Source organism: Chrysemys picta, chromosome 7, assembly GCF_011386835.1.
Source record: "Chrysemys picta bellii isolate R12L10 chromosome 7, ASM1138683v2, whole genome shotgun sequence".
In the NCBI taxonomy this organism is placed as follows: domain Eukaryota; kingdom Metazoa; phylum Chordata; order Testudines; family Emydidae; genus Chrysemys; species Chrysemys picta.
Genome location: NC_088797.1, coordinates 114,937,889 through 114,965,145, shown reverse-complemented (window position 1 = coordinate 114,965,145; position 27,257 = coordinate 114,937,889). Strand labels below are relative to the sequence as shown.

The window sequence follows — 27,257 nt, the reverse complement described above, 5'->3', positions numbered from 1 at the left end:
AAAAGTTTGGGATATGCTGTTTCAAACTACATTTTAAATCCTGTTTGTGTAGCCAAGTGTGCCTTGCCCTTCCCAGCGGGTCACTCTGGAACTTACTTATTCCTTTCACTCTTTGGCATTTTTCTTTCCAGTACTTTTCACTTCAACCCAAAAACTCAATACCCTTGTTTCAGTAAAACCGAAGAACTGAATTATGATGAAGCACTGCCAGCAATTATGCTAGAGAGTATTAGGGGAAATGCTTTAGCAATACTGATCTAGATGATTTCATAACTACTGAACCACACTGTGGTTTATAACCATACTTTCATATTTACCTCACAAGTGCACTGCACGTCTCAGATAACATAGCATTAAGTTTCAGAGTAGCAGCCGTGTTAGTCTGTATCCGCAAAAAGAAGAACAGGAGTACTTGTGGCACCTTAGAGACGAACAAATTTATTAGAGCATAAGCTTTCGTGGACTACAGCCCACTTCTTCGGATGCATATAGAATGGAACATATATTGAGGAGATATATATACACACATACAGAGAGCATAAACAGGTGGGAGTTGTCTTAATTAATTGGCCTCTCAGAGTTGGTAAGACAACTCCCACCTGTTTATGCTCTCTGTATGTGTGTATATATATCTCCTCAATATATGTTCCATTCTATATGCATCCGAAGAAGTGGGCTGTAGTCCACGAAAGCTTATGCTCTAATAAATTTGTTAGTCTCTAAGGTGCCACAAGTACTCCTGTTCTTCTTATAGCATTAAGTGTTGAGATCAAGCCTAATGACATGCGCATCTCAGATAGTATTTCAGTAGTTTTTAATCATCAATTACCAAAGTCCAAATCACCACACGTTTCAACATTTCATGTTACATTTCAAGTTCTTCGGGAGCTTCAACATGGCATTACGTTTCTTAGTGAGATGTGCACCATAGGACTCCTCCGTGTGCGTGCATACCGAGCAGCTTCTGCACAGGTTTCCAAAGGTTTTCCCAATGACAAGATGTTCATCTGCAAGAAACGAATGTCCACTGTTTAATCCCTGAAGTCCCATGAAATACTGCTGTAGTTGCAGTCAGTGGAGGTTGCCTGTGCCTCATTGGTACAAGAGAAAGGAGCGGGGGGGCTGGCAGGCTGTTCTCCATTACAGTCCTGAACCTTTGGAACTCACTGCTCCATTTTGTCCGCAACTGATCAAGTTTGCTAGCCTTCAGAAGTTGCTGCAAGGCTTATCTTTTCTACCTGGCTTGTAAGGAGATGATGAATGGGTGAGGCATGCTAGGGACAGTGTTGGACTACATGAGGTGGTTAACTCATTTTTGGTATATTTATGTTGCTGCGGGGTTATTTAATCTTGACATGATAGGTTTATTTAGATGGGCTTTTACAGGATTGCCAAGGGCTCCCAAAGCATTGAACGGGCACTCTTATTGGCTACAGTTATAAAATTCCAAATAAATAAATAAATAAATAAACAAACAAACAATCAATCAGTGCTGGAGAGCAACGTGTCAATAGCAAACCATATGTTTTTAAAGGACAGAAATTCTAAATTCTTACGTGGAATATGACCGCTGTATTTTGGCAGCATCCCTTCAGGCCTGTAGAATCTTTGGTATGCGTTGGGAACTTTGCTAACTTCATACATTTTGCCTCTAAAATAAAACAAAATCATAGTTCAGAAGGTATCCTCTAACTTCTATCATTTCAGAATTTGCTTACATGTCCCCATGTTTTACAAAACTACCAGACTTAATTTTTAACTCTCATGGCCTTAGTTGCCTTCCAACTGTATGTGTTCTGCTCACGAGTCTTGCCCCACATGCCCACAACACTCATGTGTTCCTTGCACACCCCAAACACCCATTGCCTTTCCAGGGAGTTTTGCGTGTACATGGAATATGGGATCCAACTGACACCAACAGACAGGATTTCATCCATTGGACCAAGTTCTGCTCTCAGCTAAACTCATGCAAGTCCACCAATTTCACTGGGTGCATAGGTATACCTGTGAGGAAAATGGGGTGCATGGGTGAGGCTGTGTAGGGGGGAGCTGTGAACATAGGTCCCTTACGCTTTCCAACAGATGAGTAAGCACTCAGCACACAACATATTAGACGTCCTCACTGTATAGTGCAAAACCTCAATTACAGCCTCAGCAAGTGCTAACACATGCTCCATGATGACATATCTGTAGGGTGCTGTGTGTGTATGTGTGTGTGCGTGTGTGTTAGGAAACACCAACTCATAATTAGGCTTGTGCACTGTACTGGGAGGAAAATGGATGTGCTGAGGCCAGTGTATTCCCTTAATCAGCAGGAGGCAGAAGGAAGTTGCCTGCAGAGGTGCAGCATCTGTCACTCAGTGGGAGGAGGGAAGAAGGGAAATACTCCCTCTCGCCAAGTTTGGAAAGGGAAAGTCCTGTTTCCGATGCCTTGACCATCCCTCTATGGCAATTCAAACTCTCAAGTCTTCACAGCCACACTCTTCCCCCTGCTCCACTGCCAAATCCTTTCCTAGTTAGTAAGAGGCCTGCCCATTCTGCTTATAGTGGTACAGACCAACTCTCCTGTCCTTCCAAGGACAAAAGCCCAGACTCACTTGTCTTCCTGCTCCCAACCCATCATTGCCTCTTGCTGACAGCTGCTAAGGCTTTGTCAACACTAAATACTGAGGCAAACTTAAATTTCGTTGGCAATGCAAATGTCAGATAAGCAGAAAAAGATTCAGAGCTTTTCTATTAAATTAAATACAGTACTGAAATAAGCAGTCACTTGATGTGCTTTTCTGGATTAAAAGCGAGGTTCCCAAGAGCTTTTCCTCCTATCAACACTGAATTTTCAGTCCTACCGAGGCTGCCAAATGTAGATCTTTTCTACACTGACCTTTCAGCTACTGGTATATGCCTCACTGGGGCAAATAATGATGCTCTGGTGAAAATCCACTAGATGTTTGTACCAGTTAAACTACACCAGTACCTGAGATTATTGTAAGCGAGGCCTTAGATCAGAGATGGGTAAACTTTTTGGCCTGAGGGCTGTATCGGGTTTCAGAAATTGTATGGAGGGCTGGTTAGGGGAGGCTGCCTCCCCAAACAGCCAGGCTAGCCTCCCGGGCCAGGAGCTCAGGGGCTAGGCAGAACGGTCCCGCGGCCATAGTTTGCCCACCTCTGCCTTAGATTCACCATGCAGCAGGATGTACTGGAAATACTTGTGGTTCAAGTGGTGAACAGAAAAGGTCTGAAGATCAGCATAACCAAAATATAACAATGTGCTTCTGTGCACAGTAGTTCTTGTGTGTTGTCTATGTTCAGTACCCTCTATAGATAAGTAAGCTTTTAAAATAAAATTATGAAAAATACACAGTATAGTGCAGTCTTTCAAAAAAAAGTATGCTTTATATTACAAATGCTGTACTACACAGATTCCTGACAATCATGCCCCAGGAGAGCCCCTAAAGTCTATGTAACCCTGTTACCTGTCCTACTCCCTTTAATTGCTTTAGTGATTGGTGAGGTTATATTTATTGATTGCTCTACTCCACCATACAATTAAACATCATCATCATCATCACCATCTTATATATTGTAGTACTTTTCGATCAATGTATTTTAGTCTAAAATTACCTCTGGAAATTGCTGGTGGGATCGTAGCAGACCTGATCTCTTAAGTTCTTAAAATCCTGATAGCAATTTTTTGTCATTTCATGGTAAGGAACACCATATCCCAGTTCAGTGACTCTTGCTCTAGGCACAAACCCAGTCCAACCAGGAATAGGGGGCTCTAGTAAACTTCTCTTAGTTATTACAGTACCTGCAAAATGACCAAATAAATGCCACCTCAAAATTACACCTAACTGCCCAAGAAAATATCTGCTTATATTTACCATACGGGATAAAAAGGTTCCTGTCTTATAACAAATGTTCTCAGTTAATTGACATGCTTCATAGAATGTTCATTAGTCACTTTATATCACCAAGAGTGGGTCTCACCACTTTTGATATGCCCCTTAGTGGTGCCTAGATAACTTTTTCTCTTTTATGGGCCCAGATCCTGAAGTCCTTCCTCACTTTTGAATCAGTCCTTCCTCAGGCTAGGAAAGGTCTTTAGAATTTGGCCAATGGTCATTAAAGACATGATCCAAAGCCCACTGAAGCCAGTAAGAGTCTTTCCATTGAACGTAATGGGTTTTGTGTCAGTGCCTAAGTAGGGAATAGGCTCACGCATATAAATATATGTTAGTACCCATGGCCTGTCAAAATTCCAACACAGGAAATTACATTCTACCTGCTGAAAGATGCCTTGCAGTTTCAACAGGACACAGTTGAACGTTCTATTCTAAACTGCAATGTTGTCTTGTTGTGCATTGCCACGTTCAGACAGAGCTGGCTGCTATTCAGTGGTGCGTTAAGTTATGTAGGAAGAAAGGCACTAGTTACAGACTTAAGAACTGTCACTCAGGAACATTCTATCTGATGACATTGGGGTTTCTAAGGTAACTGCAGGAGGAAGTTCTGAACATCTTTTACAGGGTGGTCCTGGTCCTGGAACGCTTCTGATAAGATGAGAAATGCTAGAGTGCCGCAGCGGGTAGTTAGAAATCCATGACGGGCAATTGGGTTTGAGCTCAGCTTGAGTCAAAGCACTTGAAGTCATGTTTGGGCCTTGGTGTTTGGAGTTCATGGATACTCATAGTCTATGAATCATGGAGAACCACAACAGGGGCTCACTTATCCAGAGTGAGGAGCCCAAGGAAAGATTTGGAAAGAAGCTATTGCTGAAGGGAAAACCAGGATACATGAGACTGCTTTTCCTCAAGACTACTTTAAGAATTCATTCTCTCTCTCTCTCTCATGAGTAAAGGTGGCAGAATCAAGCCCCAGAAAGGTAGGCCAATATTTTCAAATCTGAGTGCCTAAAATTAGATACCCAGATAAGATGACAGATTTTCAGGGATGGTGGCCATTTGTAGTTCCTACTGAGGTCAATCTGGGCAGCAAGTGCTTAGCCCCTCAGAACAGCAGGTTGGTTTTACTCTAGGTTTAAGCAGCCAGGTTTGAAAATATTGGGTTCAGATTTTTAGATAATAGCACAATTTGAGAGCATGCTATTGCATGAGTCCATTTGGAACCCCATTTATGGAAGGATTTCTGGATAACAATTACAATTGATGCAAGATCCATGTAAAATGTTTCACATCAAGATGAGACTCTGTCCTTAAATATAAACACACCTATTTGAGAAACCTCAAAATTTAGAATAGAAATGAAAGATATAGGGGCCAAATTCTGTCACTGAATGCACGTGTGTGTAACTCCCACAGAAATCAGAGCAATGTGCTAGCAACTAAGGTAAAATTTGGTTCTTACTATGCCCATGAAGACTGTAATTATAATTCACATTGTACTAGTAACATTAATTGAATGTTTGGCTGAAATCAAGTTCATTACAACTTAAATACAGTACCTAGCATATAAGGATGGTGTTTAGAATTATAGTCATAAAGTGCTTGTAAAACATCTTCATTGGAGCAAATAGATGGAAGTTTGGGAGTAGTGGCTGCTATGTATCTCAGCCCATTCTGTGCATCTCTGCTTCTTTGAGTAGCATTGTGGAATAAGGTCATACATGCCATTGAATCATCTCCATAAGTAGTGCCAATTCTATAGAATCTTTGGGGGACATAGCCTAAAAGAGTAAGCAGGATAAATGTTAAAAGCTCACAAGATCTAATGGAACATATTGCAAGCATTTACAGACAGAGTGAAATTATCAAGCAAACATAGAACATTATCTGCCATTCTTAGTTCTTCAAATTACACACACACACACAGCAATTATATAGATGGTTACAACTACAGTGATCTCCTATGACCTTAGAAACAAGCCACATTTTGACAAGTACTATGAAAGTACAATCCCCTTATGACGTATCGATTCTGCTAACAGCAATTATCTTTACTGTACCAAAACGTCAGTCTGAAGGGTGGTTTGAAATGCTTTTTTGTGTGTGTGTGGGTGGGAGGGGGATTGTCCTTCTTTTACATGATGCTTTGAAAATGCAGTTTCAGATCATTCATTTTGGTTGAAAATTGTGATTGTATTAAAATGAACTCCTGAATTATAAGAAGTAGATGTAGGTCTTTTATATGGGAGACCAACCCCCAAAGCAGACTTTCACCATGTAATAACTTATTTTCATTATAAAGAATAGATGCGTATAGCACAACTACATATTTCTTTAACATTGAACCTGAAACTATTATGACTATGTTAAATGCTAAAGAAATAGAGATAAGAATCTGATTTAAATCAGATGGGTCTGAATGAAAATCCCACTTCCAACTGTCTCTGAATTTTGTCAGTCTGAACTTTGCACTGAGCCAAAATCCTGGTTCTGAACTATCTCTGAACATTGCGGTGGTTTCGTTCTGGATCCAAACGTTGTGGATCAGGTCCAGCTCTTATGTGAACTAATTGAAGAAAGTAAATTCAAATGCAAAGCTACTATTCTGGCCCAAATTCTCCAGATCAGCTGAGCTGTGCATGTTGAAAGTCTAGGGAGGGGGTGATTTTAAGGCATGTTTACATTCCACCAACCCCAGGCTGCCAGGCTTTGGCATGGTAAAATAGAGCAGAGGATCATAATATGGTAGTTGCTATTGCAGTTCTTTGTCACCAAAGGATTTTCCATGATGCAGGGGAATCCTCCACTGGCTAGTTAAGTTGGGTTTCAAGCTGAGAAAGGAGGTCAGGATGTGGCCCAAACACATTATTTACCTGTGTATCCAGGTATCAGACGATTGCACGCTTCCACGGGTTTTTGATTTGGTTTCATGCTCTCTCTGTACCTGTTTGAAATAAAATGTACATTTACATGTGAACTTATATCCTAATATCAATTAAGCCAGTTCATGACATATCTGTTATATTACTAAGAATAAATATTAGTCAATCTTAAAACTCAGCTAATGGGCCAAATTCAGGTTATTATATTGGTGTAAACTCAGAGTAATTTCACTGCAGCCATCTGAACTCAATAATATTCCTCAAATGTAATCAAGAACAGAATATACTATACTTCTTTTTTAATATTCACTTTTTCTACTAAGCAATGTCATGCAATAGAATTTTTTAAAATATACAGCTAAATCATGAGTTTTTTTGTGCAGTTATATTAAGATACCTGGAAAGGAACATTAAGGAACATAGGATGTATTAATTAATTTATTTCAGAAGGTTGAAAAAGCTACTGGGGGGGAAGCTGTTCTAGACTTGATTTTAACAAATAGGGAGAAACTTGTTGAGAATTTGAAAGGAGAAGGCAGCTTGGCTGAAAGTGATCATGAAATCATAGAGTTTGCAATTCTAAGGAAGGGTAGAAGGGAGAACAGCAAAATAGAGACAATGGATTTCAGGAAGGCGGATTTTGGTAAGCTCAGAGAGCTGATAGGTAAGGTCCCATGGGAATCAAGACTGAGGGGAAAAACAACCGAGGAGATTTGGCAGTTTTTTCAAAGGGACACTATTAAGGGCCCAAAAGCAAGCTATTCCGCTGGTTAGGAAAGATAGAAAATGTGGCAAAAGACCACCTTGGCTTAACCACGAGATCTTGCATGATCTAAAAAATAAAAAGGAGTCATATAAAAAATGGAAACTAGGACAGATTACAAAGGATGAATATAGGCAAACAACACAGGAATGCAGGGGCAAGATTAGAAAGGCAAAGGCACAAAATGAGCTCAAACTAGCTACAGGAATAAAGGGAAACCAGAAGGCTTTTTATCAATACATTAGAAGCAAGAGGAAGACCAAAGACAAGGTAGGCCCACTGCTCAGTGAAGAGGGAGAAACAGTAACAGGAAACTTGGAAATGGCAGAGATGCTTAAACAAAAACTTCTTTGTTTCGGTCTTCACCGAGAAGTCTGAAGGAATGCCTAACATAGTGAATGCTAATGGGAAGGGGGTAGGTTTAGCAGATAAAATAAAAAAAGAACAAGTTAAAAATCACTTAGAAAAGTTAGATGCCTGCAAGTCACCAGGGCCTGATGAAATGCATCCTAGAATACTCAAGGAGCTAATAGAGGAGGTATCTGAGCCTCTAGCTATTATCTGGAAAATCATGGGAGACGGGAGAGATTCCAGAAGACTGGAAAAGGGCAAATATAGTGCCCATCTATAAAAAGGGAAATAAAAACAACCCAGGAAACTACAGACCAGTTAGTTTAACTTCTGTGCCAGGGAAGATAATGGAGCAAGTAATTAAGGAAATCATCTGCAAACACTTGGAAGATGGTAAGGTGATAGGGAATAGCCAGCATGGATTTGTAAAGAACAAATCGCGTCAAACCAATCTGATAGCTTTCTTTGATAGGATAATGAGTCTTGGGGATCAGGGAGAAGCTGTGGATGTGGTATACCTAGACTTTAGTAAGGCATTTGATACGGTCTCGCATGATATTCTTATCGATAAACGAGGCAGATACAATTTAGATGGGGCTACTATAAGGTGGGTGCATAACTGGCTGGATAACTGTACTCAGAGAGTTGTTATTAATGGTTCCCAATCCTGCTGGAAAGGCATAACGAGTGGGGTTCTGCAGGGGTCTGTTTTGGGACCGGGTCTGTTCAATATCTTCATTAACGACTTAGATATTGATATAGAAAGTACGCTTATTAAGTTTGCGGATGATACCAAACTGGGAGGGATTGCAACTGCTTTGGAGGACAGGGTCATAATTCAAAATGATCTGGACAAATTGGAGAAATGGTTTGAGTTAAACAGGATGAAGTTTAACAAAGACAAATGCAAAGTGCTCCCCTTAGGAAGAAAAAATCAGTTTCACACATACAGAACGGGAAGAGACTGTCTAGGAAGGAGTACGGCAGAAAGGGATCTAGGGGTTATAGTGGACCACAAGCTAAATATGAGTCAACAGTGTGATGCTGTTGCAAAAAAAGCTAACACGATTCTGGGATGTATTAACAGGTGTGTTGTGAGCAAGAGACGAGAAGTCATTCTTCCGCTCTACTGTGCTCTGGTTAGGCCTCAGCTGGAGTATTGTGTCCAGTTCTGGGCACCGCATTTCAAGAAAGATGTGGAGAAATTGGAAAGGGTCCAGAGAAGAGCAACAAGAATGATTAAAAGTCTTGAGAACATGACCTAAGAAGGAAGGCTGAAAGAACTGGGTTTGTTTACTTTGGAAAAGAGAAGACTGAGAGGGGACATGATAGCAGTTTTCAGGTATCTAAAAGGGTGGCATAAGGAGGAGGGAGAAAACTTGTTCACCTTAGCCTCTAAGGATAGAACAAGAAGCAATGGGCTTAAAACTGCAACAAGGGAGATCTAGGTTAGACATTAGGAAAAAGTTTCTAACTGTCAGGGTGGTTAAACACTGGAATAAATTGCCTAGGGAGGTTGTGGAATCTCCATCTCTGGAGATATTTAAGAGTAGGTTAGATAAATGTCTATCAGGGATGGTCTAGACAGTATTTGGTCCTGCCATGCGGACAGGGGACTGGACTCGATGACCTCTCGAGGTCCCTTCCAGTCCTAGAATCTATGAATCTATGAAAACGTCCCATGGGGGAAGCCACCCCGCACCGAAGGCAGAGTGGGGCTTTGTTGTTGATTCCTCTGGCAGCACGCATTCACCCAGCCTGCACTGGAGGTATCAAGGCTTCCTGCTGCCGCTAAAGTCCCTGCAAAGCTCCCAGAAACCTAGTGGGAGCAGGCATGGGCCCCACACTACAGGGGGCGGTGGGCAGGGTTGGACTCGGGACAGGCACTGGGCTGGACATCAGCACTAGAGCCCAGGGCCCCTTACCCAGAGCTCTCCCCAGGTCTGAATGCACCAGGTGCCTCCTACCGCTGGCTGGGCTCCACAGTTGGACGAGCTCAGCCGAGACAGCTGCTACCTGCAGCCCCTGCACTCAGCCAGGGCATTGTGACCTCAGCCAGCCAGGGTGGGACAGCGGGGGCTGGGAGTGCAGCTGTGCTGGGGAGATAACCAGCAGGGCCTGGCACTTGAGCCCCAGAGAGCGGGGCAGCAGCAGAACTAGGAACCCTTTGTCCCTCTGGGTTTTCACCCCCCCTCACTGGAAAAGCACCAGGTTAAAGATGGATTCCAGTTCAGGTGACATGATCACATGTCACTGCAAGACTTCATTACTCACTTGCCAGCACACACATGTACAGGAAGACTCACAGGTAAATACAGCCATCTGCAGACAATGGGAGTCATCAAGATTCCAAACCATCCTTAATGGCCCACCCTTTACATAATTACAATAGGCCCTCAGAGTTATGTTTTATATTTCTAGTTTTAGATACAAGAGTGGTACATTTCTACAAATAGGATGATCACACTCATTAGATTATGAGCTTTGTAATGATACCTTACAAGAGACCTTTTGCATGAAGCATATCCCAGTTACATTATATTCACTTCTATTTTTATAAAACCATATAGACTGCACAATGTCACATAAAGATCTAAAATTTCCATGATCTATCTAATCCCCGTAAATTCTTACATGGACCCCATCACCAAAGCAGGTGACAGTGATTCTATAGAATCATTTAACATTAGTAGATACAATGCTTTGGGATTATCCCCTTTTACAACATTTGTGAGTTTTCTAGCTGTGTCAGCGAGGGGTTCTAGAGCTAATACTAAAATAATGGTGGGAAAGGACAACCCTGTCATGTTTCTTTGAGGCAGGGGAAAGCTGAAGATGAATTATGTTTACTGCTTACTAGTGCTAATTGGGAATTTTCTATCAGGCTAGGTCTACACTACCCGCCTGAATCGGCGGGTAGAAATCGACCTCTCGGGGATCGATTTATCGCGTCCCGTCGGGACGCGACAATCGATCCCCGAATCGATGCTCTTACTCCACCAGCGGAGGTGGGAGTAAGCGCCGTCGACAGAAAGCCGCAGAAGTCAATTTTGCCGCCGTCCTCACAGCGGGGTAAGTCGGCTGCGATACGTCGAATTCAGCTACGCTATTCACGTAGCTGAATTTGCGTATCTTAAATCGACTCCCCCCTGTAGTGTAGATGTACCCTCAGAATGTTTTTTCAATGGAAAATGCAGTTTTCACAACTTTCAAATTTCCTGTGAGAAAATTCTGATGTGCCTCAAAATATATATTTTCCCCCTTGTTTTGATCCGAATTGAAACATTTCAGTATGTGGAACCAAACAAACATTTAATTTTGGGCTAGTTTGATATTAATCTGTGATTGCCTCACCTGCTGCGCCTCATGTCCATGCCCACTGACTTCTATGGACTGAGCTGCCGGGCTGGACTACATCTCCCAAGAGCTCCTAGGTCAGCTGCATCCCCATCCCCATCCCCATCCCTCAGCATAAGGAGGAGTAAATAGGCCTGGGGCAAGCTGATGGGATCAGAGGCAGAAGGAGATAGGGTGACCAGATGTCCCGATTTTATAGGGACAGTCCCGATTTTTGGGTCTTTTTCTTATATAGGTTCCTATTACACGCCCACCCTGTCCTGATTTTTCCACATTTACTGTCTGGTCACCCTAGAAGGAGATATGGTGGAGCCCCAACCACTGTGCCTGTTCTGCTGTGGTGTGAGCTTCATAATGGAATTTATCCCAGTGGCAGAAGTTAGAATAGCTCCCTGCTGCTCTAACTTCCAGCGGTGTTGGATGGCCAAGGGGAAGGAAGCTACAAACAGGTACCTGCAGCTGCCATTCTCCACTATGTCCGAGCACAACTCAGCCCTAATAGAGAATCAAAGGCTGAATCTTCTGTTTTGGGAGCGCTAACTCATTTTTGTCACCTTGTAAAAATAGCAAGATTTCAAACTTGTGTTGAAAATACAGCAAAAAAAATTCAGATTGGTACAAAGAAACTTAATATTCAAAATATGTTCTGAGTTCATAAGCCTGAACCAAACCAGCAGACCTGAACTTTAGAATACTCAGACTCCAAATCAAGAACTGAATCACAATTTTGCAACTGGACCCCATCTTTAGAATAGTCCAAATCAAAACTGCAGCCACCGAATTTAGGTACAAATACAAATAGATACAAACAGCCATTGAACTTGGGGGATATTTATAATCCTGATCTGAATTCTGAGGCTTAAGGCCAACTCAAATTAATATCCTGAGGTTGTGAAATTAATGTACCTTAAAATACATAAGCAGTGTCAATATTGCTTCTCTAATTGTGCTGCCAACCATTTCCCAGCTCTTTCTCATTGTTCATGATATCTTTGCAGTATACAAGAGTGCATAATATGCTTTTTGGCATTACAAAGCCATTTATGCCTTGGCTATATCTAACAATATAGAGAGAGCTGGATCAACCGGCAGGCGCCTCCTAATAATCTACAACGTATGTAAACTATGCCATCTTTGCTCTGTTGCGCACATTAAAAAATAAGCAAATATAGGAGAAGTATATTTAAATTTATGCTAAAACCTGCTACTTTCTAAAAACATTTGCAATACTTTTTATAACAAATTTTCCATTAAAACCAAAGATGAACGGTAATAAAACACTCTACCACACAAAACCCAGAGCTTTATTATATTTTATTTGACACTTCTGAAGACACAGGTACAATCCTAACAAGTTGTGAACTGCTCCAAAGGTCGGTGAAATCTGAATTAATCTTTGCACAAAGAGGTGAACGAGACTACAATGACTGATATTTTATAATATAGTTTAAGAATACTCCAAGCAGGTGAGTATTGTAATGTTATGCCCAACAACTTTTATGCCATTCATCCATTTAAACTACTCTGTAGTATAAATATGCAGCTTATCTCAGCTATTAAATCTCTGCAATATGTAATTAGGCCTTCTCATAATAATGCATTCAATCTCCTGTATATAAAAATCAGTTAAGAATACTGGTACGTGCTGTCTATACTGTCACTGTACATTCATCAGACTCAACCACAGCAAGCTGCTAATTTCCAAACTAGAGCTAAGCAACTTTAGGTCAAACTCTCAAGTCGTCATCCAAGCAGAACTTCCTTTGAAGTCACTGGGAGTTTTGCCTAAGGACTGGAGGGTTTGTTTGCTTAAAATAGCACAATGTAGCCTGAAATGCCTATTGATAAGTGTTCTGCAGGAATTTGCTGCAGAATACACGTGAATGTCTATTCCATAAACAACTCAATTAGAAACTTTTGTCCCATTGAAGTTCTTACCAGTTTTACAAGCCTAACAGATGGTTCAATTGAAGTTGTTAAAATGCGCTTCCATATGCCACTTATATTTTGAAGTTATTTAAAAGGGCTACAAACTACAGCATGTAGTTGCAGTGTAATATTCTACATCTAATTCTAAAAGGCTAAATTTTCTATGGGCGGGGAGTCAGGGGAATGAATTGGGGACTGAGCGGCCGTTTGCTCAGCAATCCTCAGTTCTGGGAAAATAAGTTTTACAGTGCTCCCACTAGATTGAACGAGGAAGGTGGGGTGCAAAAGTGTGCAAACTCTTCTCATTTCACAACAACAACATCTTTTAAACAACAAAAAGCTTGGATCATATTTGAATCTTTTAAAAGGTGAATATAAAATGTGCAGAGAATCACTGCTTTTCAGGGGTTACATTTCTGAGGAGCTCCCTTCACTCACTGCCGACATGCTGAAAGCATCACTCATAAATAAAGGGACAAATTAATCCCAGATGGATCTCCATTCAGTGGGTATTGCATCCATGTAACAGAGCATGATTAGCCTTAATTCTGCACTGACTTAAGGCCAGGTATATACTTTAATATCAATGGAGTTCTACGGGGTACACGTCTATGCAGAATTGGACCCACATAATTTAACATTGGATGTAAGGATCTTAAACCTGCTTTTCTTTATACAAGTCATATTTTGGCACTATTAGACAAAGTATTGGGCCAGATCCACAACTCGTGTAGGCTGGCATAATCTGGATCTGTCATGATACATAGCTTTCCCCAGACTACCAGTGGTCCATACAACAGGCAAGTCTGGTGACTAAGCTATCTCCCAGCATACACACTACTATCCTAAGTTTATTTTATTGAGTAACAAACTAAGTTGAGTATTTCATTATATCAAACATCCAGGAGTGTGACAGCCCTCAACAAAATGCATTTAATAAAAACATTTATCTTCACAATACACAGCCTCCTCCTTACCCTTCCCCACCCCACACACTCCTATCCACACAATAAGAAATGGACATTCCAAAGTATGTTCAAAATCTATTGTCTGTAGGGAAGTATTTTCCCAGTATAGCGGTTATGTCTCAAATCACCTCTAGGGTGAAATTGCCTACTTTGCAAATTCTTTCTTTTGTTTTTCAAACTTCAAGAGAAATGCTCTTTCAGTTGTATTTATGAGTCAACTGGTTAATTTAAATCACATCTACATATTCCCTATGGAGAACCCATGAGGTATATCAAAGATGCTAGTTAATGTTTACAGCTAGTAAGCCTGAATTCAAATCCTATGTCTACTGATACTCACTGCACATAGTATTTTAATGTGCAATTTTAAAAATATAAAAGAATGTCAATAAGCACTATTAATGATGGCTTGGCACAAAAGTACTGTCTAGTCAGAGTCTCTGGGTGTCAAAGGCAATTAAAGTTTAAATACCGAGACACAGTTCCTAGGATTCTGCAGTACTGACTGGATTCTGCAGCAAATTCCTTTTGAGATGTTCCAGCCCTAAATAGCCTCCAAAAAGTAGCTTTATCAATAAAATTGATAATTATATTGATAATGATCTTACCTTTATATTGCACATTTCATCCAGAATGATCCCAAAGCGTTTTACCACAGATTTACAAATGATATATGGCAATCACTTTATTTGTCACTGAAGTGATCAAGTGAAGAGAACTGGGTACCAAATATACATACCAAATATACCAATATGCTTTAATTTGTATACATGTCACATTTGATTGTGTTAAGAGTATTTGTAATGTTCCTCAAAAGTTATTATTAAATGTGAATACACAGCAGTCAAGAGGCAAGGCCAATTAAGTATTGCACTCCCATGGGCTCCTCCATGGCACATGACCCTAAGATCCCCTCAATGGCAAGTGGTTCACTGTTCTGTGACAGCGACTCCTAACAGGCCTGACAAACCTACTACATCTAGTGTCCTACTTTCATGATATTTATTGATAAATGATATCATGTAAGATCTTAAATGAAAGCCAGATTCACGCTGCTCATTGATATTGTTGTGAAAGGTATATGCAGATATTGTGTAAAAAGTTATATATGTATAATTAAAATATGTTCCTAAAGTCTGAATCAAGGCAGGGTTGAGAAATAGGTTTCTGCTGGACAAAGGATGTATATTCATCTGTCTGACTCAGTCCACATGTAAATTAAGCATTGTAAGCCAACACAATGGAAGCCCTGTTTGCATACTAAGTCAACATTCAGACAGCACACCAAGGAATAAACTCCAGAGGGGTCATCCTAACTCAGGAACCCAACCATGAGTTTTGAGGATAAGGAAAGGCAAAAGGACACCTTTATCCTGCACCTGAGGAAGTAATCGATTACTACAGTGCTTCTAGCTAGAGAAGGCTTTGGTGAGAAAAGACTGCTTTAGACAGTTAGCCCAAGTTATAATGCTTTCTAGACATTAAACTTATGAGTTTGTTTTATATGTTACCTTTCTGATTCCATTATTATCTTTGCTCACTGTCTCTTAAATCTTAAGTTTATTATCAAAGGTTATGATTGTTTTCACAATAAATATTTCTCAGTGCTGTGATGTTATATAGCTGATCCTCACTTGAATCAAGCAAGCTAGTGTATATAGCAAACCTGGTATTTCTGTGAGAAGCCAGTGACAGGGGCTGGATATCACAAGGGAATGCTCGAAAGGGGTTGGGGAACTAGGGTACACCTATTATTAATCTTCACGGCAAACTGAGGCTAGCATTGCTGAGAGAAGAACGTTTGGTGTAGCTGAGGCTGGAGGGATCAGGGAAATGACACCAAGTTAAGCATCAGCAAGTCAGTCTCTCTCAGGGTAACAATATGACTCAGTCCTGGGAATGCCGAGAAAGTCACACAGAATTCATGAAATCTCACCATAATATTTATGGATTCCAGTTTGGAGATACACTAGTTAAATCTGATGAGGAGACAAACTTGACATTAGTCAATACAAGGGCAGACAGTGAGGAACTTCAAAAAATTCCTAAACAAGCTAAATAACTGAGCATCATCAGGTCCAATGAAATTCAGTGCCTCCAGGGCAGGGACCATGTGTTACTATATGTCTGTACATCATCTAGCACAACTGGATGCCAAACATGATTGGTGCCTCTAGGCATTACCGTAGTACAAATAATAATAATATTCATGTAGACAAATACCATGCACACTGGAAGGAACAGTTTAAAATACTTGTAACACTTTGATGGAATATGAATTAGTTTTAAACCCTTGGGGGAAAATCTAGGCATCACTTTGGATGTCTCTTTGAAGATGTCTGCTTAATATGCAGCAGATGTCAAAATAGCAAATAAAATGTGAATTAAGAAGGGGACAGAGAATACTAAGGAAAATATTTTAGAGATAAAGCAAACCCTCAAACTGTACAGTTTTGGATCCAAGTCTTGTCCAAACAGTTTGGATCCCCGCTTCTTAAATCAGGTCCCATATTTTTCCTTCCCTTTGTAACGCTACCTGCCCAAACTGGTGCACTATACCCTCCCTACCCTTGAAGATCTATTATTGCTGCAGCAGGATTTCTTCTGGGACAAGAAGGTGACTGCCTCACAGATCTCAGACTTTTTTTGCTATTGGTAGTAAAAAGGTGGTGGTCTCCCAACAGTGTCTTTTGATGGGAGTTGTAGAGCTTGCTTCCCTTCTTTTTCATAGCTCTTCTTCAGAGAAAGAGGTATCGGGTGGCTCAATTTACCTCCTCTGATGGCAGCAGGTAGGCAGAAAGATTCAAGAACTTTTCCCTCCACTGGGGTCCTACCACTGTGGATTTATATTCTATTCCTTGCTTTCCTAGTATTTATATTCTAAAGCACACTATGCTTCTGAAACCCTAGAAACTAGAATATCTAATGACAATACATTTATAAAATACCCTTCCGGCAGGGATCAGTTCTGGGTCCAGTTCTGTTCAATATCTTCATTGGTGATTTAGATAATGGCATAGAGAGTACACTTATAAAGATTGTGGACAATACCAAGATGGGAGTTTGGAGGATAGGATTAAAATTAAAAATGATCTGGACATCTGGAGAAATGGTCTGAAGTAAATAGGATGAAATTCAATAAGGACGAATGCAAAGTCCCCTACTTAGGAGGCAACAATCAGTTGCACACATACAAAATGACTGCTTAGGAAGGAGTACTGCAGAAAAGGATCTGGGGGTTATAGTGGATCACAAGCTAAATATGAGTCATCAGTAGAACACTGTTGCAAAAAAAAGAGGGGGGCTAATACCATTGTGGGATGTATTAGCAGGAGTGTTGTAAGCAAGATACGAGAAGTAATTCTTCCGCTCTACTCAGCACTGATTAGGCCTCAACTGAAGTATTGTGTCTAGTTCTGGGTGCCATATTTCAGGAAAGATGTGGACGAATTGGACAAAGTCCAGAGAAGAGCAACAAAAATGTTTAAAGATATAGAAAACGTGACCTATGAAAGAAGATTGAAAAAATTGGGTTTGTTTAGTCTGAAGAAGAGAAGACTGAAGAAGGGCATAATCTTGTATGTCCTTGAAAACGGTTACAAGGAGAGAGAAAAATTGTTCTCTTTAGCCTCTGAAGATAGAACAAGAAGCAATGGGCTTAAACTGCAGCAAGGACAGTTTAGGATGGACATTAGAAAAAAAACTTCCTAACCATCAGGGTAGGTAAGCACTGGGATAAACTGCCTAGGGAGCTTGTGGAATCTCCATCACTGGAGATTTTTAAGAGCAAGTTAGACAAAAGTCTGTCGGGGTTGTCTAGATAATACTTAGTCCTGCCTTGAAAGCAGGGGTCTGAACTGAAAGACCTTGAGGTCCCTTCCAGTCCTACACCTATATGATTTTATGACTCTCTGTAAGAGAGGCTCTTGTACATTGTAATAATAAATACCACCATCATAAAACTTCAGACAGAAAGAAAAATTGAGAGGTTCTGACACTGGAAATAAAAAGAGAGGGATAATAAGGGGAACACATCTTAATTGTGAACCCTTGCTTTGCCCTTTCTTTTTTGCCCCATGTCAAAACATGACCTTTTTAGGGGTAAGTTGCATCACATAGTACATTGCAAACGCCTACCTCACTAATTTAAAGAGATTGACATTTTTGTCAAAGCCAGTTGGAAGTAAATAATTAAACACTGCCATTTTATAAATCTTTAAGGGCATTCTTTATTGTTGAAAGCAATATATTTTCCACATCACCTTCGTACACAGGGCCGGCTCCAGGCACCAGCTTACCAAGCAGGTGCTTGGGGCGGCCACTTCGGAGAGAGGCGGCACGTCCAGCTGTTCGGCGGCAATTCGGCGGACGGTCCCTCACTCCTGCTCGGAGCGAAGGATCTCTCGCCGAATTGCCACCGCAGATCGCGATCGCAGCTTTTGTTTGTTTGTTTGTTTGGCTGCTTGGGGCGGCCAAAACCTGGGAGCCAGCCCTGTTCGTACAGATTATGCTTCTGAATGTACTGGATTTGTCCACATCAGTCAGATTTCATGACTATTTGGCAAGATGAATATAATGTACTCGACACAACAATCAAGTCAACTGTTTGAGAAAAATGCAACTTTTCCAAAAGCAGGGCTAAAAGAAACCAAAAAGCAACAAAGAATACTTTTGAAGCATTGTGTTTTTAAACTCAATGGGACTGAGTCAATGTTTATTGCTTAAGAATGTTTTGGTACTTAAAGAGAAGACGGAAATACATGAGAGTATTACAAAGCTGGTGCAACTCTATAGCAAAGGTTACGTATACAAGCAAAACTTGAGTACCCTATGAAAGAGTTGTGTATGGGCTTATTGATTAAAATACAATTGGCATTGTGCTGCTTTATTCAGGTTTTAAAATTTAACCTGGACTCACATGGAGATAGCATAAGAAACCTCAACTGTTTGACACAATTAACGGGGAGGAGGGAATTAAAAAAAAAAAAATCAGTGGAGGAAACTAAAGCAAGTTCCAGTTTCCCCACAAAAGGTCCACTTGTGTCTTTGTGCTTGGAAAATTTGGTCACTTGATACTCACCCAAATGCAACTAGAGTCACTGGAGGGATTGAAAATTCCAAAAATAAGAATCCACTGTTCCAATAAATTATATTAGTTTGGGACCAAAAATATTTAAGTCTGAAAATACAAACAGTATAGTCTGAATGGTACAAGAAAATGCTCAAGGTAACTACACAGCAGTTTTTTTCCAAAGCAAAACTACTATGAAAGGCTCTTTAAAAACTAAGATAGTTAATTCAACCAAAAGAGACAATTCTTAATCCTAAAACAACTTCTTTAAACACAAAGGTATAAAATAATAAGATATTCCCACCATCTCCCTTAACATCAATGGGAGGTAACTCACATAGCCACATTTCCAACAAGGCACTGCATTGTAAATTACAAACACAGGGAATCAGATTGCCACCTACAGGTAAATTAGTTAATTTCTGAAAACAAGTGCTAAAATAATGGTGGGGAGGGGGAGGAGAGAATTACCCTCTTCAATTTTAGTATTTTTCCAAATCTTTTGGAACCGTAACCATATCTTGACTTTCCCAGATCCAGAAAGCAATCATGTTGCTCTGTAGTTACAGAAGACACTTACTCCATACACTCAGAAAACTCACAGACTGAATTTGACAGAACTGGCTTGTAGTCACGTTTCAGTTAAAGAATTTTAAATCTGCTTACCTGATACGATTGGTGCTAGCCTAAATATGTCTGATAATCTGCTGTTAACTGGTACATAGGGGAATCTTCAAGCAAGTCATTTCCTAAAGACAACAAAAGATTTGGGTTTCTTTTACACATTATTTTGGGGATGAGGTTTTGTTACTTCACATCATGGCATTTTTATTCTAAAAATAATTAGATTGGGTTAAAAAGAAACCTACTCTAATATTACAAGGTGCTTCCCATTTATTGTTTATGCTATTTTCTCTCCTCATGGGAGACGATGGAAACACTTGAAAGAAAGAAGTATTTCTTGCCATTAACTCCCTCCCCTCCTCCAGCATGGTATGAAGTCACAAATCAGAAGAGGCAGTCTGTGACATCACAAGTACTGCCTATCTTCAGAGGGAGAAGAGATGGGGGGAGAGGAAAAGGAAGTTTCTTACATCAACTTATTTTTGGAAGAGAAAGAGCAAAAGTGTTTTTAACAAAAAGCAGTTGGGAAGGAAATTGATTTATAATGTAGCAAATGTCCAGTAAATGTACTTTATTATGAAAGTTGGAGCAAAGAGACATATATTAATCCATTACAATATTCTAACTGACATTTTCATTGGCTAATGCATACAAACTCTATGGCTTCCAGGGAGCAATATAATGCTGGAAGCACCTTCAGAATGGATGTTTGAGACAAACTTGGCCCACAAGAAATACAGGATGGGGCCCTAAACTTCCACTGAATTCAGCAGGCATTTGGGGTTCTTCAGCAATGCAAAATCCAGGCCGATGATACATAGCAATATTACCTAAGGACCCGATTTTGTTCCAAGTAGACTCAATGGGAGACTTGACAAGGACTTTAATGGGTATAAAGTTAACATTGGCATACCATTTGCAACTCTCTCATAGAATCACAGAATATTACGGTTGGAAGAGACCTCAGCAGGTCATCTAGTCCAATCCCCTGCTAAAAGCAGGATCAACACCAACTAAATCATCCCAGCCAAGGCTTTGTCAAGCCGGGCCTTAAAAACCTCGAAGCTTATGCTCAAATACATTTGTTAGTCTCTAAGGTGCCACAAGTACTCCTATTCTTTTTAAGGATGGAGATTCCACCACCTCCCCAGGTAACCCATTCCAGTGCTCCACCACCCTTCTAATGAAATAGTGTTTCCTAATATCCAACCTAGATCTCCCCCACCGCAACTTGAGATCATTGCTTCTTGTTCTCCCCTCTGCATGCTATGCAAAGTACCAAATCCTCTTTCACATAGCTGTATCCTGTTCTTCCTTTTCTTATATTTACCAACAGGACTTTTAAAAAATAAACTCTACTTTTATCTTACACCCAGGTGTTGCCTCAAAGGGGGGAAAAGGTAGCCTTAAAATTAATCAGGTATGGTAGAGGGAAAGAAAATGGATACCCCTTTCACTCAGAAGTGCAGATACAACCCACTCTGGTATCTGATCACCCAGTGGACCAATACCCCAGGTATGGTGTGGTGTAAAATGAAGAGGAGACAGGTGAGTAAGGTAAAAACAAAGACATATGTATTAGGGATAAAAATACAATTAATAGGGAAGGGGAAGAAAACCACAAATGCACACAGTACTAGAACCAATGACAATAACAATAGTGACAGTGACTTCAGTGAGGCATGAAGCCCGGACCCAGATAAATCCCTCCCTTGGCCAAATACCCTATAACAAAATAGATGTCTTCCTACTCAGTCTAGGTGCTAGGTTGTGTGCGATGGCGATGCTCAGGACCTCTACTATCGGGCTAGTGAGAAGCCGTCAAGGAGGAACTCTGAGGAGTCCAACGGATGAATGGCGATCTCTGTGGAAGAGAAGCCCTCTGGAGATGGAACAGCAGGATACGGTAGGTGTTGAAGGTCTTCTCCGGTGTCTTCGGGATAGGTGTCACTCTCGTCGATATGGTTGGAACCACGATGAGACCCGTACCATGCACAGGCTGCTGCTCAGATGGACAGCAGCCTCATTCGTACAGGAGTCAGTCCTTTATAGATGTCGAGGTGGGAAAAAAGTGGACTGTTCCAAATGGCAATGCCAAACAAGCCTGAGGTAAATCTGAGGTAATAGAACCTTCAGGGATTTGGGCGGGAAAACAGGTGGAATGTCCGGAGCCCAAAGGTTGGAAAATCCAGTTCTAACTAGGGTGACCAGATGTCCCGATTTTATAGGGACAGTCCCGATATTCAGGGCTTTTTCGTATATAGACGCCTATTACCCCCCACCTCCTGTCCCGATTTTTCACATTTGCTATCTGGTCACCCTAGTTCTAACCAGTTGGGGCTAGCTCTGAGTCAGTGCCCCTGAGGTAAACAAGGATTGAATCCTGAAGTCACATGTCACAGACTCCATTTTGTATTTCTTACTTTTAATTATCCCAACACAGGAGCGAATTAATTAGCTTCCCACCCTGTCCCTGTGAAGTGAGATCTAGTTAACAAGTGTTTAAACTCCTCAGTTAGGGTCACAAATTGATTGTTCCTGAGCTTTGGCACTTGCTAATGCCCTAATCTTTTGACTTTGGTTTAGAAAGGTCAACATGGGTCCTCTGGCGGAAACCCTTATTGTGGATTGCCCAACAACGGGAGACTGCAGCAGCAGCTGTTCCTGAGTCGGATGAAAGATCCTCAGTTTGCAGCTGAAGAGCACAATGTGAATTATGAGGTCAGCCCCTCCGTTTAGTCTGCGCGGTGGTGGCTAGCTGCGGCTGAGAGGGGCTGGGAAACCACCCTGCGTTTGGGGAGTGGACTGTTTCTGGGTTTCGCAACGTACCCTGTAAGCTTTGGTACATGCTCCAGTAAATGCGCAGGCAGTTTTTCTCCTTCTTCATGCCCCTCTTGCAGCGGCAGTTGTAAAGAGATTTCTGCTTGAGCGCCTCCATGGCGCTTTTGCACTCGTCTTTCGCCTCCAGGCCTGTCGCCCGGCTGAAGTTGCTCTCTTTGCCGGCTACACACTGCCTCAGTGTCCTGTATTTAGTACTACAGCTCTGCTCCTTGAGACACTGATCGCTGGCTCGCACGCAGTCCAGACGGTCCTCGCCAGGCAGCCCGCTCACTTCTGCGGACAAAAGTACATCTAGAGAGAAACAAACCAACCTTTTTGAGACACTGGGCTCCGAGCCAGCCCAACCTGGGGAGAGCAACCCACCTCCTTACAAAAGGCACGCACGACCCCTTTCCAAAGGCAGCCGCTTGCCAGCTGGATCAGCCCGTGGCAAAGCCAGGAGCTTGTTCTGAATGTTTGGGAAGATAAATGGGGTTTCAAGGGGAAGGCTCGCCTTCAAATGTCTTTACGGGAAGTCCACAGAAAGGATAGAGGGTTAATGTGCATGGTAAAATAGTCACTGTTCCTCACATCAGCCTTCCTTTAATTAATAACCCTTCCCATGTTCCACTGAGGGGTTAAATATCCGCCCTGGCTTCCCATAAGGGTTTTGCTGTGATTTCAATTACACTCGCCGACTGATACTAGCTCTTTTTACTGAAGTCATTTTTAAAGGCTGTTTGTTATGTTTTCCCCCTTGTTCCCATATTTCTCGACACGTAGGATGTTTTTTTCCCAGAAGGAAACAGCGAACGATATGAGCCACCCTTCTCCACTCCCCAACACCAGTAAAATCCTTCCCTTCCTCAATACACACACACAGAGAGAGTAAACATGTATTGTTACAATATTTGCCACCAAGCAGGAAGGCACGTTCAGGTAAGCGATGCAATCAACCATTCTTCTCACTGATGACACCCCCGTCCCCACTCACAGTGTTATTAAGATGAAAAGCGACTATTGAAAAGTTTTCCTCTAACTCACTAGAGCCCAGTTTAACAACGGGCTATCCAGGCAGTAGCTAAATATCACAGAGCTTTAAATGTGGTCTGTGCTCATTCAAATCCGTCAAAACTATTGGCAACTTCCCCGTTCACCTTAAACCAGACATCAGACATCGGATCCCATACACGCAACGTTCTGCTTTACGAAACCCTGTAAAGAGAGCCAATGTAAACGCCGGCAACTTACCCATTAAGGGTAAAACGAAGTATAAGGTAGCAAGAAACATCTTGTTCTCTTCAGATGGGTCACCCCGATGAGCTGATGCGCCACCCCAAAGAGGCTCAGCATGTAGATATTCCCAAACAACGGCGGTCCAGAGACTCTGATTTCAGATCCATCGAATTGAAAGAAACCCCCCCCTCCTCCTCTTCACCAATAACATCACCAACTGCAGCAGCTGGGCGAACGCTGAGATTATTCGCTTAGATTTCAGGTCCGAGCAACCTGAAAACACAAGCAGTCACTTCAAGGAGAGAGCGAGACACTCGCGCGGTGCGGGTGAGACAGACAGAGGCAGAGTAGGAGATTCGGTTGCCTCCTTGGGTGGGCAGCACTTTTTTCCCAGGGAGGGACTCGGAAACAGGGAGGGGAGAAAAAAAATCCAAGAGATTTCCCCCCCCCCCCCAGTCCCGCAGCCTGGCTTCCATCAAAGATTGTTCCGGACTGAACACAAAATAAGTGATTTTCCACTTACACAGAGAGCCTCAGCCGACTCCAAGTCATGGTGTCTACACAGCTCCTGGCTACCCTGAGTGGGAGCCTCTCCCCCCGAAATCTACCTCCACCCCCAAAATCCGCAAGCTGTGAGTGTTTGTCTCTCCCTTGGCGGAGGGAGCGGTGTGAGGGGACCCAGCTGGGGAGCCTTCAGAGCTGACGCGCTGGTTATCTGGGCTTTGGGATGCGCTCACAACGGGCCCCCTCTATTGAATAAGGCGACGCAGGCAGCAGACGGAGTTATTGATCACTCACACGGCGCTGGGTGTCATAATATCCGGGCAGGTGCAGCTGCCAGGCGGCTCCATCAGAGGCGTTAGGCAAACCCGTGCATGGCCAGGAGGGGACTCTGCAGAAAGTTTGGCTGGGGGGGGGGAGGTTGTTGCCCCCCCGATGATCATAGCACTCACGGGGACAGCTGCTCTAAGTCTGTCACTACCAGCGCTCCTCGCTTTCCGAGACACACGGAAAGGTGCCAGCCAGGCGCTGTGCCCCAGGGCTTGGTTTTGTATCGCCCGAGAGAAGGGTAAATCCGGAGGAGTTCGGAACACGGAGCCGCCGGGACAATTTCCGCTCAGGTGGATCCCCTCCGCCTGACTTGTAATGAATTACTGACAGCAAGGTGGGAGTTCCTCGGTGAACCCTGACTGCGCTTTGATGAGAAGAAACCTCCTCCCCCACCCCCAAGCTGCCTCTTCCTCCTATTCCTTCCCCTCACCCCCACAAAGGGGGGGAGGGGTGGTTGCGGAAAGGTGCCTCCTCCTTCTGCACACACACGAATCAGCTCCCCCCCGCTGTCCGAAAAAGAAACTTTTGGACGTGACTCCAGCGTGGAGTCCGGACTTGGGTTAGCGCCTTTAAGTGCGGCGCATGCTGCGGGAAGAAGCAAACAACAAGGTGTCATGCAGCAAGAAGACCTACTTAAACAAGCATCTGCTGCGATCTCAAATACATGGGCCCACCCTCGGCGAACAGCAGAGACTAACAGAGGGAGTTTGCCTGGGAGCTGTCCGAGAGGAGGTACGCTAAGTGCTGCATTAGGGGGGCTGTGTTCAGGGCCGGTTCTAGGATTTTTGCTGCCCAAAGCAAAAACAATTTTGGGTGCCTGCCTCCCTTATTTAATTACCTCACCCCCGGCCCCGCCTCAACTCCGCCCCTTCCCCAAATCCCCAGCCCTGCCTCCTCCCCCCCAGGCTCTCAAGCCTAGGAGGGAGGGAGGGGGAGAAGCGGCACCGCGACGCGGCCACTCGGAGTCTCCCCCTCCCTCCCAGGTTTGAGAGCCTGGGAGGGAGGGAAGGAGGGGGAGACCCCGAGCCGCCACGGCGCGCGAAACAGCTGATTCGCGCGCCGCTGCTCCCCCTCCCTCCCAGGTTTGAGAGCCTGGGAGGGAGGGCGAGCAGCGGCGCGTGAATCAGCTGTTTCGCGCACTATGGCAGCAGCAGCAGAGGTGAGCTAGGGCAGCCGGGTCACATTTTTAGGGGCGGCATTCTGACGCTGGCCATGCCGCCCCTAAAAATGTGCCGCCCCAAGCACCAGCTTGTTTTGCTGGTGCCTAGAGCCAGCCCTGGCTGTGTTGGTGAGTAGCTGAGTGTCTGCTGCTGGGTCAGTTTGACCGTGTGCTTGATTGCTTGCTTGTTTATTTGAAAAGTGTGAATTGGGAGTGCTTTGTTCCAGGTGGGCCTTGAGTGGGCCTGACTGGTATATAAGGGCAGTCAACAGCGAACCAGCTGAGCGGCGAACAGCAGAGGCTAACAGAGGGAGTTTGCCTGGGGAGAGCTCACTGAGGCTTTCATCTGCAGGTTCCTCTGAGTAGGTCCTGGAACAGTTGAGGAAGCTCTTAAGAGGACAGTGATATGGAAAGTGAGCGATCAGCTGTTGTAACCTGCACAGGTTGTGCCATGTTTGTCTTTCTTCCACAGGACAGAAGCGACTTTGTCTATACAAAGTGCAAGCTGGTCTCCATATTGGAAGAGAAGGTTCGAGGGCTGGAGAAACGAGTATCGACTCTGCGTTGCATAAGGGAAAATGAAGATTTCCTGGACAGACGTCAGGAGATGCTTGCACGGCCACAATGCTCTGAAGATTCAGAGCAGGCGCAGCAGGGACAGAAGGATTGTGAAGAGGTTTGGCAGCATGTGACCTCCAGAAGGAGAAAGCGGAGCATCCATGCACCAATGGAGATACAGGTGAGCAATCGTTTCCATGTTCTCTCTACAGGTACTAATGCGGAGAGTGGACTAGATGACCCATCTGAGGGAAGGGAGCAGAAGGAGACTCCACCAATTGGAAGGCAAAAGATGCAGTGTCCTACGGATGGGGGTTCCACGACCACCACTCCCAAGAGGAAGAGGTGGGTGGTGGTGGTGGTTATGGTCGGGGACTCCCTCCTCGGGGGACTGAGTCATCTATCTGCCGCCCCGACTGGGAAAACCGAGAGGTCTGCTGCTTGCCAGGAGCTAGGATACACAATGTGACGGAAAGACTGCCAAGACTCATCAAGCCCTTGGATCGCTACCCCTTCCTGCTTCTCCACGTGGGCACCAATGATACTGCCAAGAATGACCTTGAGCGGATCACTGCAGACTACGTGGCTCTGAGAAAAAGGATAAAGGAGTTTGAGGCGCAAGTGGTGTTCTCATCCATCCTCCCTGTGCAAGGAAAAGGCCTGGGTAGAGACCGTCGAATCATGGAAGTCAATGAATGGCTACGCAGGTGGTGTCGGAGAGAAGGCTTTGGATTCTTCGACCATGGGATGGTGTTCCAAGAAGGAGGAGTGATAGGCAGAGACGGGCTCCACCTAACGAAGAGAGG

General features: G+C 43.1%; 1 protein-coding gene across 7 annotated transcripts; it reads right to left on the bottom strand.

Annotated features, from left to right (window-relative positions):
* Nucleotides 1-578: 578 nt before the first annotated feature.
* Nucleotides 579-25,409, bottom strand: LOC112061246 (sperm-associated microtubule inner protein 5-like). 7 transcript variants are annotated; one of them, XM_065552397.1, is made up of 8 exons: nt 24,427-25,409; nt 23,919-24,176; nt 22,677-22,979; nt 19,890-19,972; nt 6,776-6,846; nt 3,622-3,808; nt 1,557-1,651; nt 579-1,007 (listed from the first exon to the last, which is right to left on the bottom strand). In XM_065552397.1, the coding sequence occupies exons 5-8, from the start codon at nt 6,831-6,833 to the stop codon at nt 853-855; spliced, it is 495 nt and encodes a 164-aa protein (XP_065408469.1). In that variant the 5' UTR covers nt 6,834-6,846; nt 19,890-19,972; nt 22,677-22,979; nt 23,919-24,176; nt 24,427-25,409; the 3' UTR covers nt 579-852. The 7 variants fall into 7 exon arrangements, 5 of the variants coding, with proteins under 5 accessions (XP_065408469.1, XP_065408468.1, XP_065408470.1 ...); XM_065552396.1 differs by lacking the exon at nt 24,427-25,409 and having other exon boundaries at nt 21,599-22,979; nt 23,919-24,390; XM_065552398.1 differs by lacking the exon at nt 24,427-25,409 and having other exon boundaries at nt 22,677-22,961; nt 23,919-24,390.
* Nucleotides 25,410-27,257: the final 1,848 nt, after the last annotated feature.

Excerpts from the sequence above, each read along its gene's own strand:
- LOC112061246 (XM_065552397.1), bottom strand. The coding sequence starts at position 6,833 with ATGAAACCAAATCAAAAACCCGTGGAAGCGTGCAATCGTCTGATACCT. Across the intron at positions 1,652-3,621 it reads CCCACCAGCAATTTCCAGAG|AGGCAAAATGTATGAAGTTA; the intron begins GTAATTTTAGAC and ends GTTTTATTTTAG. Across the intron at positions 1,008-1,556 it reads ATACAGCGGTCATATTCCAC|ATGAACATCTTGTCATTGGG; the intron begins GTAAGAATTTAG and ends CGTTTCTTGCAG.